Raw genomic sequence first — 26,217 nt, forward strand, 5'->3', positions numbered from 1 at the left:
AATCTTTGTTCTCTCCATTACATCATAGTACCTCCCTACATATTTCATCCTTAACTCCTAGAATCCATCTTCATTTACCTTATTCTTATGCCAAACTGGAATGATTGATGTACCTGAATATGTCTATTTCACCACCCCTCAGCCTGTTTGGGGCTTGAAACCCAATGTCTACTTCCATTGCACATCTACCTGTATCTTTCCTACCTGTCTTTAAAGCAGTTTTCAAATTCTATGTCAACCTTGAAACCTCCATTGTTTTAGTTGGTAGTAAACTCCATTTTTTTTTTTTTAGTTGCTAGTTGTTTTCCCAGTTACGCTGCCTTAAAGTACAATTATATATTCGTACCATATTGTGTTAGTGTTGAAGCTGCCTATAGGCAGGGATCTAATATATACAGTGCCTCCTTAATATTCTTCCTTGCCTTGCACATCGGAAGACTGAATCAGTATTTGTTGACTCCGGAATAAATTTGCATTTGAATTTGTCAATCTAAATAACAGGCAGGTTTGCCAGACATGACAAATATTCGAGAGCTGGCATTGCAATGTAGAATATGGTGTCATAGTAAACTATAGGTGTATTCAAGGAGGTAAAGGAAGACAAGGGGTTTAGAAAGGAAAAACGAGGAGGATTACATAAGTTGTTTTGAAACAATTATCCTTGGCTACAAAGATAAGTAACAAAGGGGATGGCCAGTCCAAGGTTGGACAGGCAGTTGCAGCGCAAATGTCCTTGAAGCATTTTTTGTGTAGTTTTGTGGCCTTTGTGCAAGGTTGTGGTTTTGGCAGTCTTTTGTGCCAATTATTTATATCAGGCAGTTATTAGTGAGAACCTTCCCATCATGGCTTTCCCTGACTCCATCTTCTGCCAGCTTTCACAATCTAGAGACAAAATCCCGGAGGGAAAGGAGTACCAAATAGCTGAAGAGATTTTTTGTTTTTTTTTTTTCAAACGAAACAAAGCAAAACAAAACACTAAACTCTATCCAGAGAATCTGACTGGAGGGCCCTTATCAGTGAAAAGAATTTAGTTGAAAGATGCAGTTTCTTCTTGGCAGATTCAGACAAGGAGTGCAGCGGAAGCTTACACCTGCACGAGGTGGGGCAGAGGCGAGTAGGCTGGTCTGGCTGCGGCTGAGAGAACGAAGCTGGATTAGGAGTGGCTTGAAGGCCCGGCGTTGTCATTGGTGACCTCTCCGACCTGACGCAAGTGAGCCAGGCTGGACTGGGCGTGTTAACGTCGGTGTTTGTCAATGTGATGCGCTAGAAATAATCCCTATATCTTTACCAACTTTTGTTTGAGGATTGTAGGCAACACTAATGAATGGAAAGGAAACAGGATTGTACTTTAAATCCGAGAACATTTTTTACTCTCCAGAACAAGTCATCTGCAGACACAGGCAATGGAGTCCGTGAGGCCAGCTGTACGGCGGGCCACCCCGACCCAGGCTCGGCGCCTCACTTTCCGCTGTTTTTAGTGCGGTCCTAGAAGTGCCCTGATGCAGCCCGAGACCAGTAATAAATGCATCTGAAACACACCGGCTCCCGCGTTCTCGCGGGGGTACCTGCCAGGCCAGCGTCCAGGCTCCTCCCCGGCTCCCGGCCGACCGCGTTCTCCGCGGAGGCATCAACCACGCGGGAACGCAAAGCCGAGAGGGCCAAATCTCAGCGACTTCTTCCCGCCGTGCCTCCCGCACGCTCCTGCGCGGGCGTCGACAGCCCCCGGAGGCAGCTTTGGATGCTCGGGGAAGCGCGGCCCTGGCAGGTGGCTCCGCGGCTCTCTCGGAGCGTCGCCAGCGAGAGGGGCGGCCCGAGAACAAAGGCGGGCGAGGAGCGACGGCTGCGAGCGCAGAGGCGGAGGCCGCGCAGTCTCCGCGCGGCTGCTCCGAGCAGGGCGACCCCCGGCAGGGAGGGGGTGGGGCGGGGACCCCCGGGAGGGGCGGGGCAGGGCGGGCGCCGCCGGGAGAGAGGAAGGGAGCTAGGGTGACGCGCGGAGGGGCCGGGCCGGGGGCCGCGGGGAGGGGGCGGCTGCGAGCGCGCCAAGTGGCGACGAGCCGGGCCGGGGCGGGCCGGAGGGCGGGCGGGAGGTGGGGCGCGCCGCGGGCTGGGGGGAGCCGCGGTCGAGTACAGCGCCGGGCCGTGGGGAGTCAGGCGGCGGCGGGGCTGAGGCGGTCGCGGGGCTAAGGGGAGCGGCGGGGCTGAGGGGAGCGGCGGGGCTGAGGCAGCGGTGGCGCTGAGGCGAGCAAGCGGCGGGGCTGAAGGGAGCCGCGGCGGCGCTGTGGGGGGCAGCGGCGCTTAGGCCATCGGCGGAGCTGTGGGGGGCGGCGGTGCTGAGGCGGCGGCCGCGGCCGGGCGGGTTGGGCTGACGAGAGAAGCGCCGCCGCCGCCTGGCCTCCTCCATTCCGGCCCGCAGCCCCGCGCCCTCCCAGCCTCTGGCGCTCTCCCGCGCGGGCAGCGCGCTGGCGGCGGCCATGGCGGTGGCGGCGGCGCTGGCGGGCCGCGGGGCGCGCGGCGGCAGGGGCCGGCCCCCGGGCGGGCGGGCGGAGGGGGCGGGGCCGGGGCGGCGGGGGGCCCGCGCGGCGGCGGCGGCGGCGGCGGCGGCGGCGGCCGGGACGAGGCGGAGGCGACGGCGGCGGCGACGGCGCGGGGCGCTCGGGCTGATGGCGGCGGCGGCCGGGCCCGGGGCTGCGCTGTCCCCGCGGCCGTGCGACAGCGACCCGGCTACCCCCGGAGCGCAGTCCCCGAAGGTGAGGAAGCGGCCGGTGCGACCCGACCCTGACCCCGTCCGGGGCCCGTTTGCCGGGGCCTCGGCCCAGGCCCGCTGGCGGCCGCCTAGCCTCTCGGGGGCGTGGGCCCCAGGCCGGGCTCCGCGCCTGAAACCGGGGGTGGTCGGCCAGGCGGGGCCCCCAGGGGAGCCCGCGGCCTCTAGCGAGCAACAAGTGCGGGCGGGCGGGGGACGCGGCGCGGCTTCCCCGAAGTTGGCGGCGGGCCCCGCTTGACAAGCTTGTCCCCTAAACGCCTCTTCCGGGGCCAGCCGCGGAACGGAACGCGTCCGGGGCCGAAAGAGTTGGCCTCGGAGGGGCCTGCAGAAGCGCGCGTTCGCTCAGTCTTCATTCCGCGCATAGTTTGCTGAAGTGTTTGAAAGCTTACTGCAAAAAACCGAGTGGCGAACGATATGGAAAATCAACACACTCAGTTAGTGAACTTAGTGTAATAACTAAGTAAATACGCAAGCGTCCGGATGTTTTCAGCGGAAGTCTTTTTTTTAAAACTTTTTACTGCTTGAGGAGGTGAAAAATTGGTGTTTGTGGAGAAAATGGAGATGAGCAGTAGAGTGTCACGCATCAAAACGTTTTGGTTCCAAAGTTAGGCGAGCAGTTTGTGACAGAAGGTTGGAAGGGAGGAATGATGTTTTAACAAGCCTCGAAACTTGAAATTGGATTGAAATTAGATGGCGGCGGGAACTGAAATGCTTCAGAGCCAGCCAGCCTTCGTGCGGTGTGCGGTGTGCGCGTTGGCGGGGCAAGCCATCCTGTGGCAGCCTAGCGGGGCTGCGCCTGCCTGGGAACCTTTCCTGTTGCGCACGTCTGTCGTGCCGTAAGAGAAAGACTCGTTTTGAAGGTTCCTCAAAGGCCCTCGCCAATGGAAGTAACTAGATTGTGAGACTCTGAATGCACATCCTTGCACTTGCAGCATTTGACGTCTGGCTGGGCACCTGGAGGGCACTGAGCTAGTGCCCGCTGAGTGCATTCTTGACCCCTGAGCCTTAAGAAGGATGTGATGCATAGAAATTCATCTGATCCGTAGGTGGAAACCACCTGTAACTCTGGAAGGCACATCTCTGATTTAGTACATTTTGGGAGTCTTTAAAAACATGGGCCTCTGTATCAGTATTGCGATTACACGGAAATTCTTACCTTATTCCGTCGTGTATTGGGAACAATATTGCTGTTACTGCCTCTCTCTAGAAAAAGGCTCTCTGCCCAGATGCTCACTTTATATTATAATGCCTTTGCCTAGAATTTGTAGTAGTAATTTAAAACACTTTATGAAATTGTAGTCTCAGCTTTTTTGAGCACTTTGCATTTTTAACTATTTTTGTATATTTTTGAGTGTCTCAATTTTTTAGCTAAAGGGAAGTATACTTAAGGACATAAAAATCCTTAAAATGCTCACAAATAAAATAGAAAAAATACTGGAATGTTTAAAATGAGTTATGTTAAGAGTATTGAATACGAAATGTTGCAGTTGTGATACGCAAATTTTCAGAGTAGATTTAGACTGCAGAGCTCTTTAATGAAATGCTAATTTTATAAGGACTGAAAAAGATTATATATTTTACTATTTGGAAAGGAACCAGTCAATTCCTAGGAGCTAGGGACATTTGAGACTTTGTTATCATAATCATTTTAACTAATATTTGTCAGATAATTCGCTAGTCCTTGTTCTAAGTACTTTTAATATAGTAGCTCATTTATCATTGAATTAGCCATGTAACAAGGGCTCTATTATAGTCTCAAATTTTCATATAAGGAGATGCTCACAGAGAATAACTTACTCAGCTAGTAAGGGACAGTGCCCAGTGAGAACCTAGGCCGTCCAGCTCTGGCATGCCTGGCCACTATACCATATTGCCACTTTATATTCTTTTGTAGGATTCCTTTCATTTTAATATGTAGCAAGAATACCATGATATTTAGCAAAATTGGATTAGCGTTAAAAGCTATATATATTACATTAAAAAAATTGTGATTTTTTTAGACCTTAAGCCTTGACTGATAAGTAAATAAATCAATTTCCTAACGTCTGATACTTTTTCTGAGTGCAGTGTTTGAATTTATAACCTTGATGTTCTTGCCACATAACGTATTACATTAAAAATATATAAGCCTCTTCTTTAAAAAAAAAAAAATTCCCCTCCCCCTCTCAAGGTTCTTTTTTTGAAGAGTGTGTTGCTATATTATAGATTGATGACCCTTACTAGGGTATATTTTTGCTAACCTTTAGCAATGTAAGAAGAAGAGTGAATAGTTAGAATTGTTTTCAGTCTTGTATGTCCCCTTTTCATGGGGACATAAATGCCTAGTCAATTAAAATAGTCCTATGAACCGACTCCAAGTTGAACTGAGAGCTGTAAATGATCCATACATTTTTTTTCCCCCTGGTCTTGGGTAGGAGAGTTTGCTTTAATCCTACAGTGATGCAGCAGTTTTATGTGTTTATGAAGAGCAGAAAGCATTTTAACCTCAGTTGGCAAGAAAGCAAAAGCAGATTTACATTTACGGGTTAATTGAAAGTGTTCTTATTTTGATTGGATTGAAGATCAGTTTTAAATTTTATTCCAGGTCTTGCTCATGCCAAACTCTTGGTCCCTTTTAATTATAATAAGAAGTTAATGCTTGTATGACTACTTGTCCTTAGACAGTCTTTCACTTATTGAGACTTACTGTTCTTTCATTCTTTCTCTAATTATTATTTTTGAATCTTTTAAATGTATAGGATGATAATGAAGATAATTCAAATGATGGGACCCAGCCATCCAAAAGGAGGCGAATGGGCTCAGGAGATAGTTCTAGGAGTTGTGAAACTTCAAGTCAAGATCTTGGGTACTGTCATTTTACCAGTTATTAATATTTTTTGTGATGTTTCTCTTTGCCTTAACATCCTCTCCTCTTTCCCCCAGCTCTGGCAAAGGCAATTATTAAAAATTGTAGAATATTTTCTTCCTGTTCTGTAATGTGCCACCAAAGTTGGTCTTGCTACTGAGTGTAATTAAAAAACAATTTTATGATAGTAAAATACATACATACATAAAATTGGTCATTTGAACAATTTTTAAGTGTGAAATTCATTGGCATCAGTTACATTCACAGTGTTGTACAGCCATTACCACCATACATTTACAAAACTTTTCCACTACCCCAAACTTTATAACCATTAAGCAATAACTTCCCTTTCTCCCTCTACCTAGCCCCTTGCAACCATCATTCTACTTTCTATTTCCATGAATGCAACTACTTTGTACTTCATATAAGTGGAACCATAAAATATTTGTCCTTTTGTGGCTGGCTTATTTCTCTTAGAATTTTGAGTATCTTCAAGGTTCATCCTTGTAGCATATGTCAGACTTTTGTTCTGTTTTTAAGGCTGAATACTCTATTTTATGTATGTACAGCATTTTGTTTATCCATTCAGATGTTGTTGGGCATTTCGGTTTCCACCTTCTGGCCAAGGTAAAGAATGCTACTGTGAGCACTGGTGTTCAGAGTTTGTGTTTTCAGTTTTTTTTGGTGCTTATCTAGGAATGGAGTAGATGGATTATATGGTAATCCTCTGTTTAATTTTTTGAGAAGCTGCCAAACTGTTTTCCATAGGGGCTGCACCAATTTACACTCCTACCAGCAATTCACAGTTTCCAGTTTCTTCATATTTCTCACCAATTTGTTATTTTTCATTTTTTTAAATAATAGTTATCCTAAAGGGTGTGGAGTGATATTTTATTGTGATTTTTGATTTGCATCTTCATAACGTCTAGTGATACTGAACGTCTTTTCACCTGCTTCTTGGCTGTTGTATAGCTTCTTTGGAGACGTGTCTATTCAAGTTCTTTGTCCATTTTGTATTTTTTTTGTTGTTGTTGTAGGAGTTTTTAAAATATATTTTATGTGTTAATACTTTATCAAAAACATGATTGACACATATTTTCTCCTATTCTATGGGTTGTCTTTTGACTCCCTTGATAGTGTCTGTGTACAAAATTTTTAATGGTAATGAAGCCCAAATTTTTCATCTATTTTTTCTTTTGTTGCTTGTGCTTTTGGTGTCATATGTAATGCCATATCCAAGGTTGTGAAAGATTTCTATGTTTTCTTCTAAGAGTTTTCTAGTTAGCTCTTATATTTAGGTTGTTGATCCATTTTGAGTTGTGATATGAGATAAAGGTCCAATTTTATGCTTTTGCATGTGGATACCCAGTTTCCCAGCACCATTTTTGAGAACACTGTTCTTTCTGAAGGTTACTTTTTAAATAGATGGATGCATAACATAGTGTCACTTTACTGTGTCTGATTTAGAGGTTGAATTGGCCCAGATCCTGAACTGTGCTCTGTTACTCAGGATGGAGATGGACTATGATAACCTGGCACCTTCAAACTAGGTCTATTCTTTGCTTCTGGGTTTGTAGAATATCTGAGAACAAACAGTTATGGTTTATGATATGATGCACTAAGATACAGGTTTTTAAGAGTTCTGTTTTCTCAGCTATTTATGACTCACTGAACGGTAGACAAGAGACAGAAGTTGATTATTCCTTGGGTGGATGAAATACTGGCTATGCATTTTAAGTCCAAGAGAAAGAATTCAGAGCTGATATCATCATCACCTTGCTTTACCCTCATAGGTCCCTTAAACTAAAAATGCCTTCATTCTTAGCAATTGTGATTCTAGATTTTTCCCAGTGTATAAAAGATGTTATTTTCAATGTACCTTTTTGACTTGGTAGACCAGATAATTATTTCCATTCCTTGTACCTGTTTTGTAATTTTCTTTGATACACAGGAAGTCAACATAGGAGGCAAATAATTTAAATACTTAAAATAGTTTTCAAAATATCCTCAATAAAAGTGATTAAAAATTAATGAAAGCCACATTTAATGCATAGTATATATTTCTGTACTTAGCTTTAGTTACTATCCAGCAGAAAATTTGATAGAGTACAAGTGGCCACCGGATGAAACAGGAGAATACTATATGCTTCAAGAACAAGTCAGTGAATATTTGGGTGTGACCTCCTTTAAAAGAAAATATCCAGGTACTGGTTTATATAATAGATTAATTTATAATTGATAGTAATTCTTTATGATACACTGTCAACTTCTGAATTTTTCTATAGATTATAATGTATTTTATATTCTTGTGCTTGCTGTTTTTCTTTCTTTTTTTTTTTTTAAGACTAAGGGTCTCATTCTGTCACCCAGACTAGAGTGCAGTGGTGCGATTATAGCTTACTGCAGCGTTGTACTCCTGGGCTAGCTGTCCCCCTGCCTCAGCCTTCCAAGTGTCTGGGACTACAGGTGTGCACCACCATGCGTGGCAAATTTTTTTAATTTTTATTTTTTTAGAGATGTGAAGTCTTGCTATGTTGCCCTGTGTGGTCTCAAACTCGTGACTTCAAGCTGTCCTGCCTCAGCCTCCTGAATTGCTAGGATTACAGGTGTCAGCCACCACGCCTGGCTGTTTTTCATTTACTACTATCATTCAGCATCTCTCTTTGTTATTGATAGTTTCTATGGCTCATAAACTGATTTAAAAGCAAAACGGGAAAGGTGAATTTCCTGGGGAAAATTTTAGAACAAATCATTTTATAGTCAAGTTTGGGATTTTTACCATTGTCCCTTGATCTAAGGAATAGAGTTAGCTATATGAGCCATATCTGAATTTGAGAAAGGCTATTCCTCATGAACTAGTTTAGTATAGTTATTTATATGACCTTCTTACTTTGGATTATTCTATTTTCTATTTTATTCTAACTTTTGTGTCTTGCTGAGTTTTATTTCTTGAATTTGTAATATTTTTTGTAGCCCCTTTAATAATATTGGGAATATGTAATACGAATATTTTAAAAAATCAAGCTTTTTAAGCTTTTAAAAGGTTTATGAATGCATAATGTTTTGCTGTTTTTAATAGTCTTTTGATCTTTTTTTTGGAGATTTAGAGCGACGAGATTTGTCTCACAAGGAGAAACTCTACCTGAGAGAACTAAATGTCATTACTGAAACTCAGTGCACTCTAGGTAAGAATAGCTTTTAATGTGAATTTTTCAAGCTGAACATTTATGAGATGATACTGGATAAGTATGTTCTTTCCTAAAATATTTTACAAAATTAATAGAATAAATTGAACTATTTAAATGCTACATTATTTACTTCATTTTTTATTATTGTTAAAATGCACAGGAGAATGAAGCTTGAACACACATGTGGTTCATGACTTATGATGGTTCAGCTTCATGATGGTGTGAAAGTAATGCATATTCAGTAGAAACCATACTTCAAGTGTCTATACAACCATTCTTCTTTTCACTTTCAGTGTAATATGTAACAAATCACATGACATATTCAACACTTTATATTAAAATTTGTGTTAGATGATTTTGCCTAGCTGTAGGCTAATGTAAGTCTTCTGAGCAGGTTTAAGGTAGGCTAGGGTGAGCAAAGATGTTTGGTAGGTTAGGTGTATTAAATGCTTTTTCTTTTTAGGATAGTTTCAACTTAGGATGGGTTTATCATATGTAACTCCATTGCAAGTCAAGGATCAACCTCTATTCTATAACAGAGTGTAATTGTCTAATTTTTTTTGACACAGAGTCTTGCTCTGTTGCCCAGGTTGGAGTGCAGTGGCACGATCTCAGCTCACTGCAACCTCCATCTCCTGGGTTCAAGGAATTCTCTCTCAGCCTACCTAGTAGCTGGGACTATAGGCACATGCCATCACACCTGGTTAATTTTTGTATTTTTATTAGAGACAGGGTTTCACCATATTGGCCAGGCTGGTCTTGAACTCTTGACCTTGAGATCCACCTGCCTTGGTCTCCCAAAGTGCTGGGATTACAGGCATGAGCCACCATGCCCAGCCCTTGTCTAATAATTTTTACAGAGTTTTCAGAGTGTTTGTATTTTGTGTGCAAAGCTTGTACAATTTTCTTTTTTAAGTCATAGGTTCTTTGCTGAGTGCATGGTGTGTGTCTGTAGTCCCAGCTACTTGGGAGGCTGAGGGAGGAGGATTACTGGAACACAGGAGTTTGGGGTTGTAGTGTGCTGTGATCATGTCTGTGAATAGCCACTGCACTCCAGCTGGGCAAGATGACGAGACCACATCTCTAAAATGCAAAAAGGCAAACTTTTTTCAGTTGTTAGTTCTGTATAATTATGTCCGTGCTTTATTTGTAATCTTTCTTTCACAAACATTTTAATGCAACGAATTTTTTTCCTTTAGTCATCCAGTATTCTGTAGTACTTGTTAATAGTGCATTTCATTATTTAACAGTTGTTTCTAACTAAAGGGATATATGTTCAAAGCACATAGAATCTTAAAAATAAACTTGTTGGATTGAAAAATTGATATATTTGCCTTTTGCAAGATAATCTTTTAATTGCTTGAGTTTATATTATTAATATTAAGTTTAATTATTTTCCAGTGTACTAAGATATTTTGCTTTGGCTATTGGAAAACCATTAAAATGTGGAGCGGTTTGAAGAAGTAAATTTTGAAGAGTGCTTTTGTTCACTTATTCTTAAAAGAGCTTCTTTATTTTTTTATTTTTTGGTCTAAAATAGGTTTAACAGCATTGCGCAGTGATGAAGTGATTGATTTAATGATAAAAGAATATCCAGCCAAACATGCTGAGTATTCTGTTATTCTACAAGAAAAAGAACGTCAACGAATTACAGACCATTATAAGGAGTATTCTGTAAGTAATTGAGGTGACTGGCATTTTTTATTTGGGTTGGGGAGAATGACATTTTATAAAGTTGTATGTGACTTCCAACTGTATATTTTTTTTTCCAGCAAATGCAACAGCAGAATACTCAGAAAGTTGAAGCCAGTAAAGTGCCTGAGTATATTAAGAAAGCTGCCAAAAAGGCAGCTGAATTTAATAGCAACTTAAACCGGGAACGCATGGAAGAAAGAAGAGCTTATTTTGACTTGCAGACACATGTAGGATAACTTAAATTTAGTACCCCTGAACTTAGTTTATTACTTGTTATTGCAGAGTGCCGATTACTCCCTTTATCATTACTTTTTGTACCACCTTTTTTTTTTTTTTTTCTTGGCGGAGTGTCACTCTGTAGCCCAGGCTGGAGTTCAGTGGCGTGATCTTGACTTGCTGCAACCTCCGCCTCCCGGGTTCAGGCGATGTTCCTGCCTCAGCCTCCCTAATAGCTGGGATTACAGGCGCCTGCCACCACACCCAGCCAATTTTTTGTATTTTTTTTTTTTTTTTTGAGATGGAGTCTCGCTCTGTCGCCCAGGCTGGAGTGCAGTGGCCAGATCTCAGCTCACTGCAAACTCCGCCTCCCGGGTTTACACCATTCTCCTGCCTCAGCCTCCCAAGTAGCTGGGACTACAGGTGCCCGCCAACTCGCCCGGCTAGTTTTTTGTATTTTTTTAGTAGAGACGGGGTTTCGCCGTGTTAGCTAGGTTGGTCTTGACCTCCTGACCTCGCGATCCACCCGTCTCGGCCTCCCAAAGTGCTGGGATTACAGGCTTGAGCCACCGCGCCCGGCCTAATTTTTTGTATTTTTAGTAGAGATGGGGTTTTACCATGTTGGCCATGTGTTTTTTTTCCTCCTTGGAAGTTGAGATATTATTTTTAATGCTGTGCTTAATAATAATTTACGTTTTTTTGTGAGATGTCTTTTGCTTTATGGTTGATAATTCTACTAAATGAGACTAATAATTGCTACATATCATACTTGCTATGTGTCCCAAGAGTTTTTAAAAGAGATTTGCATGTTAATTCTCACAGTAACCATGTGAGGTTGGAACTAGGATTACTTCCATTTCATAAAGAAATTGAGCTACAGAGAGGTCGTATAAGCTACCCAGATCACTCTGCTGTTAAGTAGCGAGCAGGAGATCCATTGCCATTCCTCAGGAGAATAGGCCTCTAAAACGATAATATATAGAATTGAAAGCACCAACTGTCCTCTTAGGTTATAGCTTCCAATATCTCTTAAAATTGTAGCTTTTCTAGGGAGAAGTGGGCGTTCAGTGGAGAGCATGTGGGGACTCTTCCTAAAACCTTGATTCTGAGCATGGAATCAGTTTTGTGTTTCTCTTTATGTTAACATAGGTTATCCAGGTGCCTCAAGGGAAGTACAAAGTTTTGCCAACAGAGCGAACAAAGGTCAGTTCTTACCCAGTGGCTCTCATCCCCGGACAGTTCCAGGAATATTATAAAAGGTATTTAGTCGTTTTAGTTACACTTAGTATTGGCTATTGGTAAGGGGTTTCAGAGCCTTTTGTACTTGCCTCCTAACAATTTTGGGGTTTATAGATACCACCGTAAGATACTGTATAGGATTTGTGTTGCTATTCTTCTCTGGTTCTGTGGTAAATAACACCCTGTAGTCAGAATTTGAATATATGCTGATGAAGTCTGGGTGCCTCTGTCTCTGCCCATTCTGTTTGGGTTTCTCAGAGACAGATGCTGGGGGCTCTGTAGCACCTCACTGCTCAGGGTATGTTCTGTGGTCCAGAGCACTATTATTGCTCAGAAGCTTGTTGGAAATGCAGAATCTCAGGCCCAATTCTAGACCTGTGACTCAAAGTCTGCATTTTAACAGATGTCTGTATAATTCATGTGCAGGTTAGAGTTTGAGAAACACTGACTTTTACTGCAGAGAAGATGAGAGAAGGAGCAGAGGGGCAGGCACGGGCACCTAGGTGCCCCAGCCACATTGCTGACCTGGCCTGGCTGCTGCTCCAATCTGGCCCCTAAATGCTACTTATCTCCCATTCCCAAACTGAATGTAACTGAAAAAAAACAGGGCTAACAGATTTTTTTTTTTTTTGAAACAGAGTCTCGCTCTGTTGCCAGGCTGGAGTGTAGTTGCGCGATCTCAGCTCACTGCAACCTCTGCCTCTTGTGTTCAAGCGATTCTCCTGCCTCAGCCCCCCGAATAGCTTGGACTACAGGCACATGCCACCACACCCAGCTAATTATTTGTATTTTTGGTAGAGGTGGGGTTTCACCATGTTGGCCAGGATGGTCTCGATCTCTTTTGACTTTGTGATCTGCCTACCTCAGCCTCCCAAAGTAGTGGGATTAAAGGCCTGAGCCACTGCGCCCAGCCCATTTTGTTTTAAAGTCTCAGCTTTTACTTCAACCTTAAGCCTTACTCTGGAACCATATGTTTTTCATAATAGACTATTTTTTTAGAGAATAGAATTTAAAGTACAGTATCATAACTCACATCATTTGAAAGTCAAATCTTGGGCAGAAATTTTTTAAATTAAAAAGGTTTTTTAATTCAAATTTAAATCATGGGCAGCAGTTTTTTAAAACTTTTTCTTCAATTTTTTTTTTTTTTTTTTTTTTTTTTTGAGATGGAGTCTCACGCTGTCGCCCAGGGTGGAGTTCAGTGGCATGATCTTGGCTCACTGCAACCTCCGCCTCCCGGGTTCAAGTGATTCTCCTGCTTCAGCCGCCCCAGTAGCTGGGATTACAGGTGCTCACCACCTCGCCCGGCTAATTTTTTGTATTTTTAGTAGAGACAGGTTTTCACTATGCTGGCCAGCTGGTCTTGAACTCCTGACCTCTGGTGATCTGCCCACCTTGACCTCCCGCAGTGCTAGGATTACAGGCGTGAGCCACTGCACCCGGCCTTTAATTTTTAAAAATTTTATTTTGGTGTCAGCAAATTATTAAAAGTCATATGCAAGTATACCACCCCCTTTGCTTTTTGGTGTGTTGTCTTAGTTGGAGAAGTCCTGATCCAGGGTCGCTTCCTGAATGAGGACTACTGAGGGTGAGAATGGAGGTGGCACAAAGCATTGCTGTCTGACCTAGGGGGAGAGATTGCCAATCTAGTTTCAGAAAAAATAGATGATTAAATTTGTTAGAATACATGCTTCCCAAATTTGTTTACAATAATTTGTTACTAAAAATTTTGCTTTCTATATTAATATTATCTTAAGTAATATCATGTACCATGCACTGGTGTATGAGGTAGATGCCATTATTAGGCCTGTTTTACAAGTGGAGTGATAGCACAGAGAAGCAGCAAAGACCTGGGACAGTGGTGGAGGTGGATGTGAGCTGGCAGTCAGACTTGGGGCTACAGACATTTTATTTACTGTTTTGTTTTTTTGGGTTGAGGGCAAAGAGGAGAGGCGCATTATCTCTTAGTAAGAATCAAATGCATATTTTACATAAGTCTAGTGAAAAGATTTTCAGGCTTTTTATTAACCCTACTTGATGACAAAAATGAAAAATTAATACTCTATTTTTCGGAAGTCTTTGGGGTTACTCAAGAAGTTTAAGGCTCTCTTCATAGGTCAACGATGAGTCTATTTATATTTAATAATAAAGGGAAACCAAAAATAAACTCTCTGAACTTCAGGTACTCACCAGATGAGCTGCGGTATCTGCCATTAAACACAGCCCTATATGAGCCCCCTCTGGATCCTGAGCTCCCTGCTCTAGACAGTGACGGTGATTCAGATGATGGCGAAGATGGTCGAGGTGACGAGAAACGGAAAAACAAAGGCACTTCGGTGAGAACATTTCTCTCTAGTAGGAAGCATTTCCTTTCTCTTTGAATTTTTGCTAATTGCTCTCCTGGAATGTGATATTGAACTTCTGTCATCACCCTGTCTTTGAAAAAGGATGGTTGCATGTAATTTCCAGAAAGTATTCATCAAGAAAAGTTATTCATAGTATGTTTTGATAAAAAACAAGCGGTGTGTGGCCTTTGGTAAGATTTAGACTTAAAGTTGCCCCTTTGTAGTTACCATGAGCAATTTAGGCAAGGATATTGGAAAATTAGCTCACAGTCGTTTGCTCAACTTGTTGTCTCTTTAGCTTAAAATATTGAACAAAACAGAATTGGATCTCTTGACATAGAAACGCAGTTTTCTTAGTTTAGGGGAGTGCATTAACTTAGGTTTCTTTTGCTTAATCTTAGGCTTCCTATAGGAAAATATTGTGTTTAGTAATATGTTGTGCAATTTGTTGGGTTTTCCCGTATGACTCTTTTTTTGTAGCAAAATGCGCTTGTATGACAATGGGCAGCTGGTGTATTCTGTGGACCTGAAGGAGAACAGAATCCCCTTGATGTAAACCATTTAGGGCTTTGATCCCAGTGATGACATAGGGCTTTGAATTTCTTTAGCATTGTGTTTTAAGTAACTGGCTATTTCAGACTTTTCATTGAAGCCAGTCTAAATGTGAGATTGTGCTACCATTGAATGGACATTATTTCCTTGTCACCAGCAGCTTCTAAAACATCTTTAATAATACATACTATGCAAAATAAGATGCTATTCAAGTATTAAAGGGGTGATACAACTTTTCTCCTGTTATGTTGCTGAAAGGGAAGCTATGGCATGCAAAGGGTGATGAAGCTGGCTGACTTTCATGCTGCTAGGAAAAGTGTAAACTAATCCAACATTATGGGAAAGCGTTTTGGCAGTCTTACCAATTTAAGTTCCACAGAATTTGACCTAGCAAATCCACTAGTACAATTTATCCTAAGGATTTAATCAGATGCTGAAAAAAATTTAATTAGAAAAAAAGGTCTGTTTGAGTGTTGACAGTATTTTTTATGCTGGAAGTTACAAATAAATTTTAATGCCCACAGTGGGTAACATTATATTACATTTATAGGATAGAAATGCAGTTCAAAGAATATTTAATGATTGTGAGAACATGCACATAATGGTTTTAAAAAATACCAAAACACACACATGCGTACATACGCAGTGTAATCCAGTTTTGTGTTTTAAAAAATGAGGGCACGATGAGGTTAGGGGTATGTGTGAGTCTCGGTATCTTTATGTATATAAGTGGACATCCACAAAAAAGATGAAGTGGATATATTCATGTTTCTGGTCAGTGTGTGTTTATCAGGGAGGCTCTAGATAATCTAATTTTTTCATTTATAATTTTCGTAATTTATATGAAAGTTCTAATTAGAAAATTTTAAATTATAAAATGAATAATTAAATCATTAGATATTGAGGTCTTAAACCTTGAATATATACAATCTTTCACATCCTATTGTAGATAGTTGAGGGATTGGCTCTGCATGGTTTAACATTATGAAAACACAAATGTGTACTCGAAGGAATTTTTTTTTTTTTTTTAACTGCAGCACTTCATTTTTCCTTAAGGACCTTCTTAACGACTTTTAGTACTCAGTGAAAATACCCACACTTATTTGTAACAATGTATTTTTGTGTGAAACAAATATGTTCCCTTGTGACATGGAAAATGATGTTGAAGCTGTGTGTCGTATAATAGTAGCTGAAGCGGATAATTGCGTTTTTGTGACTTATGTCAGAAAACAAAGTTGATGAAGGCACTGATATGAATGGAATCAGTTTTATACAATATCATACTCAGAAGAAAGATGAATGATTTTTAACATAAGTTACTTTCGTCTTCACTGGAATAAGCTTTCTTAACATTTAGAATGATCTTTTTATTTTTAAATTGATAAGGCTTTAAAACTTTTTTTGAATATTTTCCATAGTTTTCAAAATCCAGACTCAAATTTGTTTTAATTCCAAAGAATCTTTGTTTTTGCCTTTTAAACTCCAGGACAGCTCCTCTGGCAATGTATCTGAAGGAGAAAGCCCTCCTGACAGCCAGGAGGATTCTTTCCAGGGAAGACAGAAATCAAAAGACAAAGCTGCCACTCCAAGAAAAGATGGTCCCAAACGTTCTGTACTGTCCAAGTCAGTTCCTGGGTACAAGGTAGAAGAAAAAAGCCCCTGACTCAGCTTCTTTACTGACCAGCCTCTCTCCCTGAAATATTTTAACTTGACTTTCACGATTGTGGAGCTTCTGCCTGCTGTACTTCACTAGCTGTTCTTCTATGGTGTGCCCTTTGTCTGCTGCTTTCTTTTTTGCTTTATTTCCTTGGTGGCCTTTCTGTCACTTTTGGCTATGGTTTAGCTTCTGTTTCTGTATATGTACAATTTATAAGTCTTTTTTCTTTGAAATAATAACCAGGCAAGTATGGGTTTTTAAAACATTATTTCATAGGCAGAAGTTTATATTTTCTTTCCTTGGAGTAAAGATCATAATTATTTGGCATTTTAAATGCCCCAGCATTTAGTGTAGCTAAAGCTGCTGAGCTGAAGTATGAGTGGGTATACTGTTAGACTAAGTTGCATTTTTTAGTGCCTTTCATTAAGAAAGATCTGGGTTTAATCTAAGGATTATTTGATCCATATGCTAAATTTAGCTAACTCTGGGATAGAAAATAATAAAACCTGTATTTACATTGTGTGATTTTTAGCATAACCTTGGTAAAGAGCCTATATGATTCTATGACAAGAATTAAAACATACTTGTTAACTTGTTGATCTGATTATCCTCAGAGTAAAGTAGTAGGTTGTCAGCAACTATTATTATATTTTGAACTTTTCCTCCCTCTGTCTGCCCCTCCCTTTTCTTTTGTAGAAAAAGTGAGGTGAGAGGTGTGTAGCCTTATTTGCATATAGGGATTTAAGAATATCATAAAAGGAAGAATTAGCTGTACAGTTTCATATTTGGGATGGTGGTAGTAAAATATACTACCTTTTGATTCTTTGGTCTGAAATGTATTAGAACATGCTTTTATTGCACTTATGAAGGTGTATTGAAGGAAAATTTTAGAGTAAGCTGATGAGGAAGTTTTGCCAAGTGAAATTGTTGAACACCTTGTATGTCAGAACTGTGATTGTGATAAATAATTCACAAGAACAGGCTGAAGTTAGTCACCTTTCCGTCAAACTAACTAGAACACGTTCTAACATGTTCATTTACCTTTCTTCAAGTAAAAAAAGTGACCTATTAGTGTATTTCATGTTTTATTAGAAAATGCTTTTATGTAAGTAACTTAAATTTTTTTTTTTTTTTTTTTTTTTTTTTTGTAGCCTATAGCAAGCAAATTTTAAGCTTAATTCAGCAAGGGTTGGCTTCCAAGGGTGGCTGCAATAGGCTGCAGCTATGTGATTTTTGTACTTGTTTTTACATATAAAGCTTATCTAATTTCTTTAAATATATAAATTAATGCTTAATAACTGAAAGCAAGTGAGCTCCAAAGATGAAATTTCAGAAACAGTGTGCATGAATGAGTGTGTTCTACTGGTCTGCTAAGAGCTTTAAATGGAAGTGGCCGCTCAAAGCACAGTGTCCTGTTAACTCTTGAGTGCTAAGTAGATCTTTGCAACAGTAAGCTTGATTGATCATGGGTTAAAAAGAGAGAATATTGAAATAGATGTTTTAATACAGGCTGGAAATGAACTATTTAACACTATCATTGATTTAGTATACAAGAAATCATATAGATTAACTGAACCTAATAGTACTCAAGTAGGATATGCAAAATTTATATTTTACATAATCTGTGAACATTTTTGGTACCTAAAAATGTTTCAGGTATTTCAAAGATGGGAACAACCAGTATCTAGTCATACATTAATGTGAACATGTTTATTAAAAGTTAACCTCTTTATAAAAAGTATTATTAAACCAAGATGTGCCTAAATATTAGGGTACTTCAAGCTAAAGGTCATGTTTTATATATATATTTTATATATATATATATAAAATATGAGATTCAAGAAAGTAATGTATCTGTCGGTTTGCTTAATAAGATTCACTAGTGCTTGCCCTTAATTCGTAGGACAGTATTGTTTAGGTTACATTAACCTGAAATTTAAAGCATAATTATTAGGATTCCAGCCTATAAATATATAATTAAAATCTATACTATATTATTGCTACCATGAAAGTCTTATCTTTGGCTGTTTTTCAAGTAGAGAAGTAAGTGTACTGTGAGCCTTTTATTTGAGATGCTGAGAGCTATTAGGATGAGTATTTCAATTTTCTTGTCAGTAGTGAAACTGATGATGTTGCAGTTATTTGAAGTAGAACTGATTGTCTCAACCAGACACACATGGGAGTGTGTTCCATTGGCCTTGGGGAGAGTGCTGCACATTCACCCCTCCCTCAGCTGTGCAATCCACTGAGACTGGCTTCTCTAAGCCACGGTTGTTATCTGCTGTGTCAAGTCCTGGATGCCAGCACTGTGGCTTCTTAGAGAGGGCAGATGCTTTGTGTATTGAGCTGCAGCATTCATCATAGAAAATGCTACAAAGCTGTCTGTCTTCCCCTTCTCTCATGTTGCCCTGTTTTCATCAAGATGAAGACTGTTGGGTAAGAAAAACTAAGTGATTTAACAAAGCATTATGATTTAAACTTAGAAATAAACCTACAATTTTTTGGTGTCCCTTTATCATAGGTGTTTAATGTATATTTTAATGATTGTAGAACTTGAATTGCTCTAGAATGTGAATGACTACCCTTGTGTTTTATTCCTTTTGGCTTTTGTTTTGTAAAGAATCTCCTGTGAGGAGTTCTGTTTTTAGAATTTAATATTGTTTGGTTACTTCCCTGACTTTAGTGAAAGATATTAGAGTACTTACTATGCCAGTATCTAACTTAAACTATGAGTATTAAATAAGTATATCTTTTACATTTAGTACAGGTACCATAACCAAAAGAGATTTCTTAGTTTTGATGGATTAAGAGATAGCATTCTGCTGTATATTATGGCAGGTACAGATATGGTCATAAAACTGAACCAGAATTTGGATTATAGAAGTGCACTTCCTAGCTGTTTTTTATTTAGGTATAGGAACACACAATGAGAACCTTATGTTTAGAATGTAGCAGTAACAACTGAGGGCAACTACACTGCAAGACTTAAATGGTTTGAGCATGTGACACTATCCTATTGTTGGGGGGAGCAGGGTATAAAAATATACATACAGGAAATTAGTTTAATAGTAAAGTTTTATATGTATGTTTAACTTCCATGATATTTATTATTTTGTAGAGACATTTGTGATTGTTTAGAGTTCTTGTTTTTATTATATTTATGTATAAGGTTGACTTTTTTTAAATAAATAAGCCAAAAATTCTTTTTGAATGCCTCTGTCATCTTTTGCAAAGAAAGATAGTTTAAAAAGTACAAAACTTAAAATAATTAAGAACAAATTGTTTAGGTCTAACAGGTTATGAAGGTGGCAGTGAGACATTTCAAAGCTGGAATATGTACAAAGTTTGAGTTTTGTTTAGGTTCCTTTTTGGTTCAGTAAATTAGGAAAGGGATGCATTTGGCAGGGTGGGAATGAAGCAGAAATGAAACAATTCTAATTAAAATAATTATTTTCCCAGTTCATCTATGTGTGTGTGCGCACGTGTGTGTGTGCGTGTGTGTGTATGTATGTCCCCTTACCCCTTTTCGTTCTTGGCCCATGCTTGCTTTTACTTTTTTACCACTGTTATTTACTTATTCCTATAGCATGAGTGAACGTCATTTCATAACAGTCAAGGCCGTGACGTTCGGATGCCCTCCCTCCCCTGGTAATTTTAAGTGCAGTGAACCCTTTTTCCTTTGTCATTTCCATGGGTTACCAAATATGTCTAAAATTCAAACACCTTCACTGGACCATGCATGTTTTTAATCTGAAAGATGAGTAGTACTCAGAGGGTCTGTGTATTTTTTAAGTGACTACAATGTTTTTTTGCTTGTCTGAAAACTTAACTTTTCCCTTTTATAATTTTACATTATTTTATAGTAAATCCTTCTAAGTACAGCTTCTTTTATTAGACATGCAAAGAGAATGATCACACAACTAAGTTTTCAACAAACATTTATGTACATGCCAATGTATGCATGAGACATCTTTCAATTAAAAATGTTTAAACTGATTTTTAAAAAAGTACCACTATACCAATGAGGATAAACTGATTTTTTAACTTATATTTTATAGATCTAGTTTTACAGTTTTGGAAAAGAGCAGTTTTTAAAATTAATACATAAGCTGTTTAAAATGGTCTTCTCTTTAGAGTAAGTCTCACATTTAATGGTCATTTGCTACTTGGATTTTCTTGTCCAATTAATAGTGACATTTGACATTGTATTTAGTCTTTCCTTCCATTCATTAAACAGATCTTATTGTGCATGTAGGGAGTATAGAATTCTACATTTAATCTTATGAGATCATGCTGTTTACAAAATTTTATGAAATTAATGCTTTCTTCAGTAAGCAATCTTACATTGCAGGCAGACTCCTGTCAAGTTTTGTCTTTCAAAATGGTCATTAGCAAGTTACCAAAAGTAATAATAGGGCAGTAAAGTAACAGAATTCCTTTTAAACCCATAGTAAGCTCTTCTGGCATGAATTTATAGCCCTCTTCTACCCTTCCAGCCAAAGGTCATTCCAAATGCTATATGTGGAATTTGTCTGAAGGGTAAGGAGTCCAACAAGAAAGGAAAGGCTGAATCACTTATACACTGCTCCCAATGTGAGAATAGTGGTAAGTATTGAAATGTCTTTTTAAAATTTTAACCACCGTATTTGTTGGTTCAAAAACTAGAATTTATAGTTTCAGGTAGATTTCAACCAGAGTCATCAAATAAATACACAGGGTAGCTTGTGAGGCAGACACAGTCCATGTGTTTTCTTCTGCATTGTATTTTCATTTCTCTTTGGTGATTTGACATTATAGCTATTCTCTGCAAGTCCTAAAGCAAACTAGCATTTTATGTGCCATATTAAGTTAAAAATTCTTATGTGAGATACTACTAATACTGGTTTTGATTTAGGCCATCCTTCTTGCCTGGATATGACAGTGGAGCTTGTTTCTATGATTAAGACCTACCCATGGCAGTGTATGGAATGTAAAACATGCATTATATGTGGACAACCCCACCATGAAGAAGAAATGATGTTCTGTGATGTGTGTGACAGAGGTTATCATACTTTTTGTGTGGGCCTTGGTGCTATTCCATCAGGTAAAGATTAAAAAAAGAACAAGCTATCTTTGGGTGATAAGACTCTCCCAGCACTGCACTCCAAAAGGCTGCATAAACGTTATCATGACATGCAGAGCTTGTGGACTCCTATGTGCAAATATGACCAAAGCTGTGATTATATGGGTCATGTCCATCAGCTTTTCATCCCCAGACAATTCCAACTAAAGGATAAATGAGAGGCCAGAATGCCCAGACTAAGTTTTGGAAGTACAGTTCTATACGAGCTGGTGTTTTTCTACTGAAATACTTAAGTAACAGCATCATCTTGTTTCAAAGCCTTTATTTTTATGTTATCTATTTAGAAACTTAACACAATGACTATGTCTTTATACATTTCTATAGAAATCGATTACAGATTTCTGTAAATTGAGGCAGCATGACAATTCCAGGTAACTTTAGAACAGAGTTGAATAAATCACAGTAATTGGACTAAAACATTACACAGATAATTGTGTAATTTTAGAACTTACTTGCATAGTTAACACTGTATAATACTCTTATAAAATATATCCCTACAACGAAGTTTCCTGGGAATCATTAAGCAAGCGACATAATTGTTTTTCTGTAGTAATTCAGATCAAGTATGTGGTACAATTTATCATTGTGCTGTTAAAAACTTAAAAGTTTTAAAGTGCTGTCAGCAGAGTACACCAGGACTTGAAAGAATGCTGTTAAGACACACAGCTGCCAGTGAGCAGGAGAGAAAAAGGCTTAAAAAAGCCAAATTCCAGAATGGGTTTTGAACTTTTGAAGTATGTATTGAACTTTAGAAGTATGATAGTGTTTGAATTTCAGGAAAGATTGTACTTTTTTAAAGGTCCGTATCATTGTATGGCATTGCATCTCTCCCATCCCCCTTGACTTGCAATGAATTTTGCATGGCATTGATTACTTAAGTTTACATTTTTCTCCTTAAGGAACTCATAGTGCCCGTCTCACCACAAAATCCACAGAGGAATATCATTAGTGATAGCTAAGGAAGAAGAGTTTAGATGGGCTTAAAATTCAGTCCTGTAAAGATAATTTTTCATTCCATATTAACAATTTTTTTCCTAGGTCGCTGGATTTGTGACTGTTGTCAGCGGGCCCCCCCAACACCCAGGAAAGTGGGCAGAAGGGGGAAAAACAGCAAAGAGGGATAAAATAGTTTTTGACTCTAATACTGTATATGCATTTAAGTGGAATATTTGGTGCCAATTTATTTACAACATTTTCATTTTTATGCCAATAAAAGATTTTTTTCTGCAAATTATGAGCTTAAAATCTGCAGTTGATTTATTTCTGTCAAAAGCTACTCTTACCCTCCAAACTAATTCCGGGTAGAGAAATCATCTTCCAAAGTATTTTATAGTAACCCTGGCTCACTCCAAAAATTCAGTGGAAATGTTTAGCAACTTAAGATACTTAACTATTTCTCCATAGCCCCAAAAGTTAATTTTCATGAAACTTCCTAATCTACATTGTTTCTGGCCTACCATAGGTAGCATTAACAAAGTTATTTAATAACTAAAGAATTTTCATAGGTATGACAAATGGCCTAATAAGATTTGGTGCAGCTGGATTTAGAGTTGTCATTATTGGACTGGTACAGGAACAAAGCTTGTAAATACCTGCCTGCCAGGAAATCCCTTTTGTATAGAAAAGTACCATCCCTACTTGGGGTACAGGCACGAGGCTTTAGTCCAGGCTCAGGGAAGTGTACATAAATCATTTCCAACTTGATTTTAGTAACTCTTGAAAACTTACACCTTGAACTTCGCTTAGAATCTCCAGAATAAAATTACAAAGTATCCACCTTTGATCTGTGTCACAGCATGAAAGGTTGCTCTACTTTTTTTTTATATATAAACCTAAGATACTGCAATCATTTTTAGTCAACCTGCCTAATGAAAATGGAGTCTGAACACTTTATTGTGCACAGTCCTTTTACAGGAGTTTTGATATTTAAAAGAAAATACTGTGCTTGCTGCTTTTCCTATTTTTGGGGGTAACTGAGGTAACAAAACTGCGTATGGCTTTATTTTTCCATCCCTTGACTAGAAAAAGGTAACTAGAACTTCAACCAAGTACAAGTACCAAGGTTCACAGCAAACTGCAATCAGCTTCACAGACGGAGGGTTTATACCCCAGAGCGTGGTCAATGACTCAAAAGAGAATTTCAAGTACCAGTTTCAAAATGCTAATTAATATCGTCCAGAGAACAGATTCCTCCTCTTGCGAGGCGTCTTCCGGGGCACGAGCGTGCTTCTGGCCTGCATCTGCACCGTCGGCGGGGTAGGCGGCCTCGCCGAACGGGTGCTGCTCGGCCGTGCCGTCGTAGTACACCTTCATCTCGAACTCGCTCTCCAGGTGGGACGGGTGTCCGTAGACGCCGATGCCCACTGGGCGCCGGAAGTGCGCGGGGATGGACACAGCGTCCGGGCCGCAGGTGGCCGACTGCAGCTCGTAGTCGTCGAAGCTGGGGTGCAGGCTGGTGGCCGAGACGTACAGGTCCGCATCGCCCTTGAGGCTGCGCATCCTGAGGACTATCTTGCCCTCGTGGTTCAGCCGCAAGTAGCTGTAGTTCCCGGCGCCTATCTGGCCCTGGACGACGTGCAGGAGCACCCACTCCTCGGGGACCTCCTCCTCGTCCGCGCAGCTCACCGGGGACAGGATCTGCGAGGTCAGAAGCAGCAGCAGGGCCATCGTCCAGGGCGCGGCCCTCCCGCGGGGAGCGGCCATGGCTGGCGGGTCAGCTCCGGGGTCTGCAAGTGGGTCAGCGCTGCTGGGGACACGGGAGGCGCTCAGTACCGGAGCCCGTCCCCGTCGTCCGCCCGCGGGGCCACGGCGCGTCCAGGCGCCCGGTCTGTCGCTGGGACTGTCCCTTCCCACCCGCGTGAGGCCCCGGGGAAGACGGGGTGGGCTAACCCCTCCCCCTAGCGCGGCGCCCACCAGGGGCAGGGGCAGGGCCGCTATGGCACTCTCGGACTCACCACCGCTCCCCACAAGGGGCCGAACCATACGCATCCGGACCCGAGGCCGGAGCCTCGCCAGGGAGGCGGAAGTGACGCTAGGCCCGGAAGTGAGCAGGCCGGAAGCGAGGCCTCGCCTGCTGCCGCGAGATAGTGAAAGGGGCGTGGGCGCTAGGGGCTGCAGGCTAGTAACCATAGCGGCGCGCGTGAGTCGCGGGCTAGTAACCATAGCGGCGGGCGTGAGTCGCGGGCTAGTAACCATAGCGGCGGGCGTGAGTCGCGGGCTAGTAACCATAGCGGCGCGCGTGGGGCGGAGCGTGGCGCTCGTTCTCCGCGTGCCCTCCTGGGAGCTGGGTGCCGTGAGTCCTCTCCAGCGCGCTGCTCTCGGCTCGGAGTCGGCGCGGAACCCGAGCTGCTGCTCTGGGACGTGTGCCTAGGGCGCCGGGCTGGAGCGCGGGGCCTGCGCGGGTGTTCCGCGGGTGTTCCGCCGGTGCTCGCGGCTCCGCTGAGGTCTCTATGGGGGGATTTGAGGGTTCGGCCGTGACCGCTCCCAACGGCGGAGACGCGCGCTCTGGACCAGAGCCGTTGCCCGCTGTCTCGTCACCCCAAGCCTCCTCCTGACGCCGTGCTGGTGCGAGGGTCTCCAGGGGAATTAGGGGCACAAATCGGGCCCGAGCGTCCGGGCTGCCGTGGCACGAAGGCGCAGGATCGGCGCTTTGAGAACTGAGCGCCTGTGGAGTTCGGAGGAAAAGGGCGCAGGTGGTTATTTTAATTAAAGCAGCTATGTATAAAGAGAACTTAGACTTCTTTAAAAGATTCAGTAGTTTAGGAACGAACCAGGGCTGTAGAAATGCCCAGGATCCTGCACCACCCATCGGTTCTGGGCTCCGAGGGCGGGGGCGTGGACCCTGAGGGCTCCTGAATTATGCTCCACTGGCCTTTCACCCTGCATGGTAACTACCAGGCTAGGTTTTCCTAACTCGAGCCAAACAGCAAGTTTCTGGCTTGCTTAGTCACTAAAAGAAAAAAATTTCGATCTTTTCTAATCAGAAGGGAGTAATTTTCTCTTTCTAAAAATCCTGGGCAGAAGGAAATGCCCTGAATTTTATCAGTGGTACTCCTTGAGTAGTAGAGAGTTCATCTTTTTATGTATTTCTAAATTTTCTACAATTGACACACACTGTACCAGTAAAGGGGTATTAAGTCTACAGCTTCCAGTTTATCTGGAATTGCTGCCTTGTGTTTACTGACTTAACTTTAAGACAACGGTTTCTTTAGCAGTCACTTGCCACTGCTTTTTCCTGAAGTGCTTACCTAGTCTTAGGTGCACTAGAATCTCACTAAAATAATAAATTTAGTTTATTTTCCCTGACTTGTTCTGTGCACATGCGTACACGGATATCGCTGGGGATATCCTAGAACACTGATTATCCCCTAGCGTTGGCACAGCAGGGAGAGGAGGTAGGGATAGTCCAATTCCGTGTGTTGGCTGCTAATGCTTATTCTTTGCAATAATTTACTGTAGGGCTGCAGGATGAGTAAGCCTGTGGTCAGTTTTCCACGTTGTTACAGGTTGTTGCAGTTGAACTGTTTGTCACTGCCTAAGGTGAGTCTTGAGCTTTTACCCTCCTGAATTTGTTTCTGAGTTCCATCAGTCACTCAGC

The 26,217-nt window shown here is 41.3% G+C and overlaps 2 protein-coding genes and 1 pseudogene across 5 annotated transcripts; 1 reads left to right on the plus strand and 2 right to left on the minus strand.

The window, feature by feature from the left end:
• Positions 1-506: 506 nt before the first annotated feature.
• LOC115896884 lies at positions 507-1,968 on the minus strand (annotated as a pseudogene). The gene has a single exon (XR_004056793.1). The product of XR_004056793.1 is annotated as an uncharacterized LOC115896884 (transcript).
• Positions 1,969-2,122: 154 nt separating this feature from the next.
• PHF10 (PHD finger protein 10) lies at positions 2,123-22,865 on the plus strand. Of its 2 annotated transcripts, none has more exons than XM_010388347.2 (12): positions 2,123-2,747; positions 5,500-5,606; positions 7,680-7,810; positions 8,708-8,791; positions 10,335-10,468; positions 10,567-10,716; positions 11,855-11,964; positions 14,127-14,280; positions 16,328-16,483; positions 20,995-21,103; positions 21,393-21,581; positions 22,659-22,865. In XM_010388347.2, the coding sequence occupies exons 1-12, from the start codon at positions 2,472-2,474 to the stop codon at positions 22,742-22,744; spliced, it is 1,686 nt and encodes a 561-aa protein (XP_010386649.2). In that variant the 5' UTR covers positions 2,123-2,471; the 3' UTR covers positions 22,745-22,865. The 2 variants fall into 2 exon arrangements, with proteins under 2 accessions (XP_010386649.2, XP_010386647.2); XM_010388345.2 differs by having other exon boundaries at positions 8,714-8,791.
• Positions 21,868-24,650, minus strand: C4H6orf120 (chromosome 4 C6orf120 homolog). Of its 2 annotated transcripts, XM_010388349.2 has the most exons (2): positions 24,575-24,644; positions 21,868-24,363 (listed from the first exon to the last, which is right to left on the minus strand). In XM_010388349.2, exon 2 carries the CDS (start codon positions 24,321-24,323, stop codon positions 23,748-23,750), a length of 576 nt encoding a protein of 191 aa, XP_010386651.2. In that variant the 5' UTR covers positions 24,324-24,363; positions 24,575-24,644; the 3' UTR covers positions 21,868-23,747. The 2 variants fall into 2 exon arrangements, with proteins under 2 accessions (XP_010386651.2, XP_010386650.2); XM_010388348.2 differs by having other exon boundaries at positions 21,868-24,650.
• Between the last annotated feature and the right edge of the window lie 1,567 nt (positions 24,651-26,217).

The sequence above is a fragment of the Rhinopithecus roxellana genome, chromosome 4 (assembly GCF_007565055.1).
Source record: "Rhinopithecus roxellana isolate Shanxi Qingling chromosome 4, ASM756505v1, whole genome shotgun sequence".
NCBI classification, from domain to species: Eukaryota; Metazoa; Chordata; class Mammalia; order Primates; family Cercopithecidae; genus Rhinopithecus; species Rhinopithecus roxellana.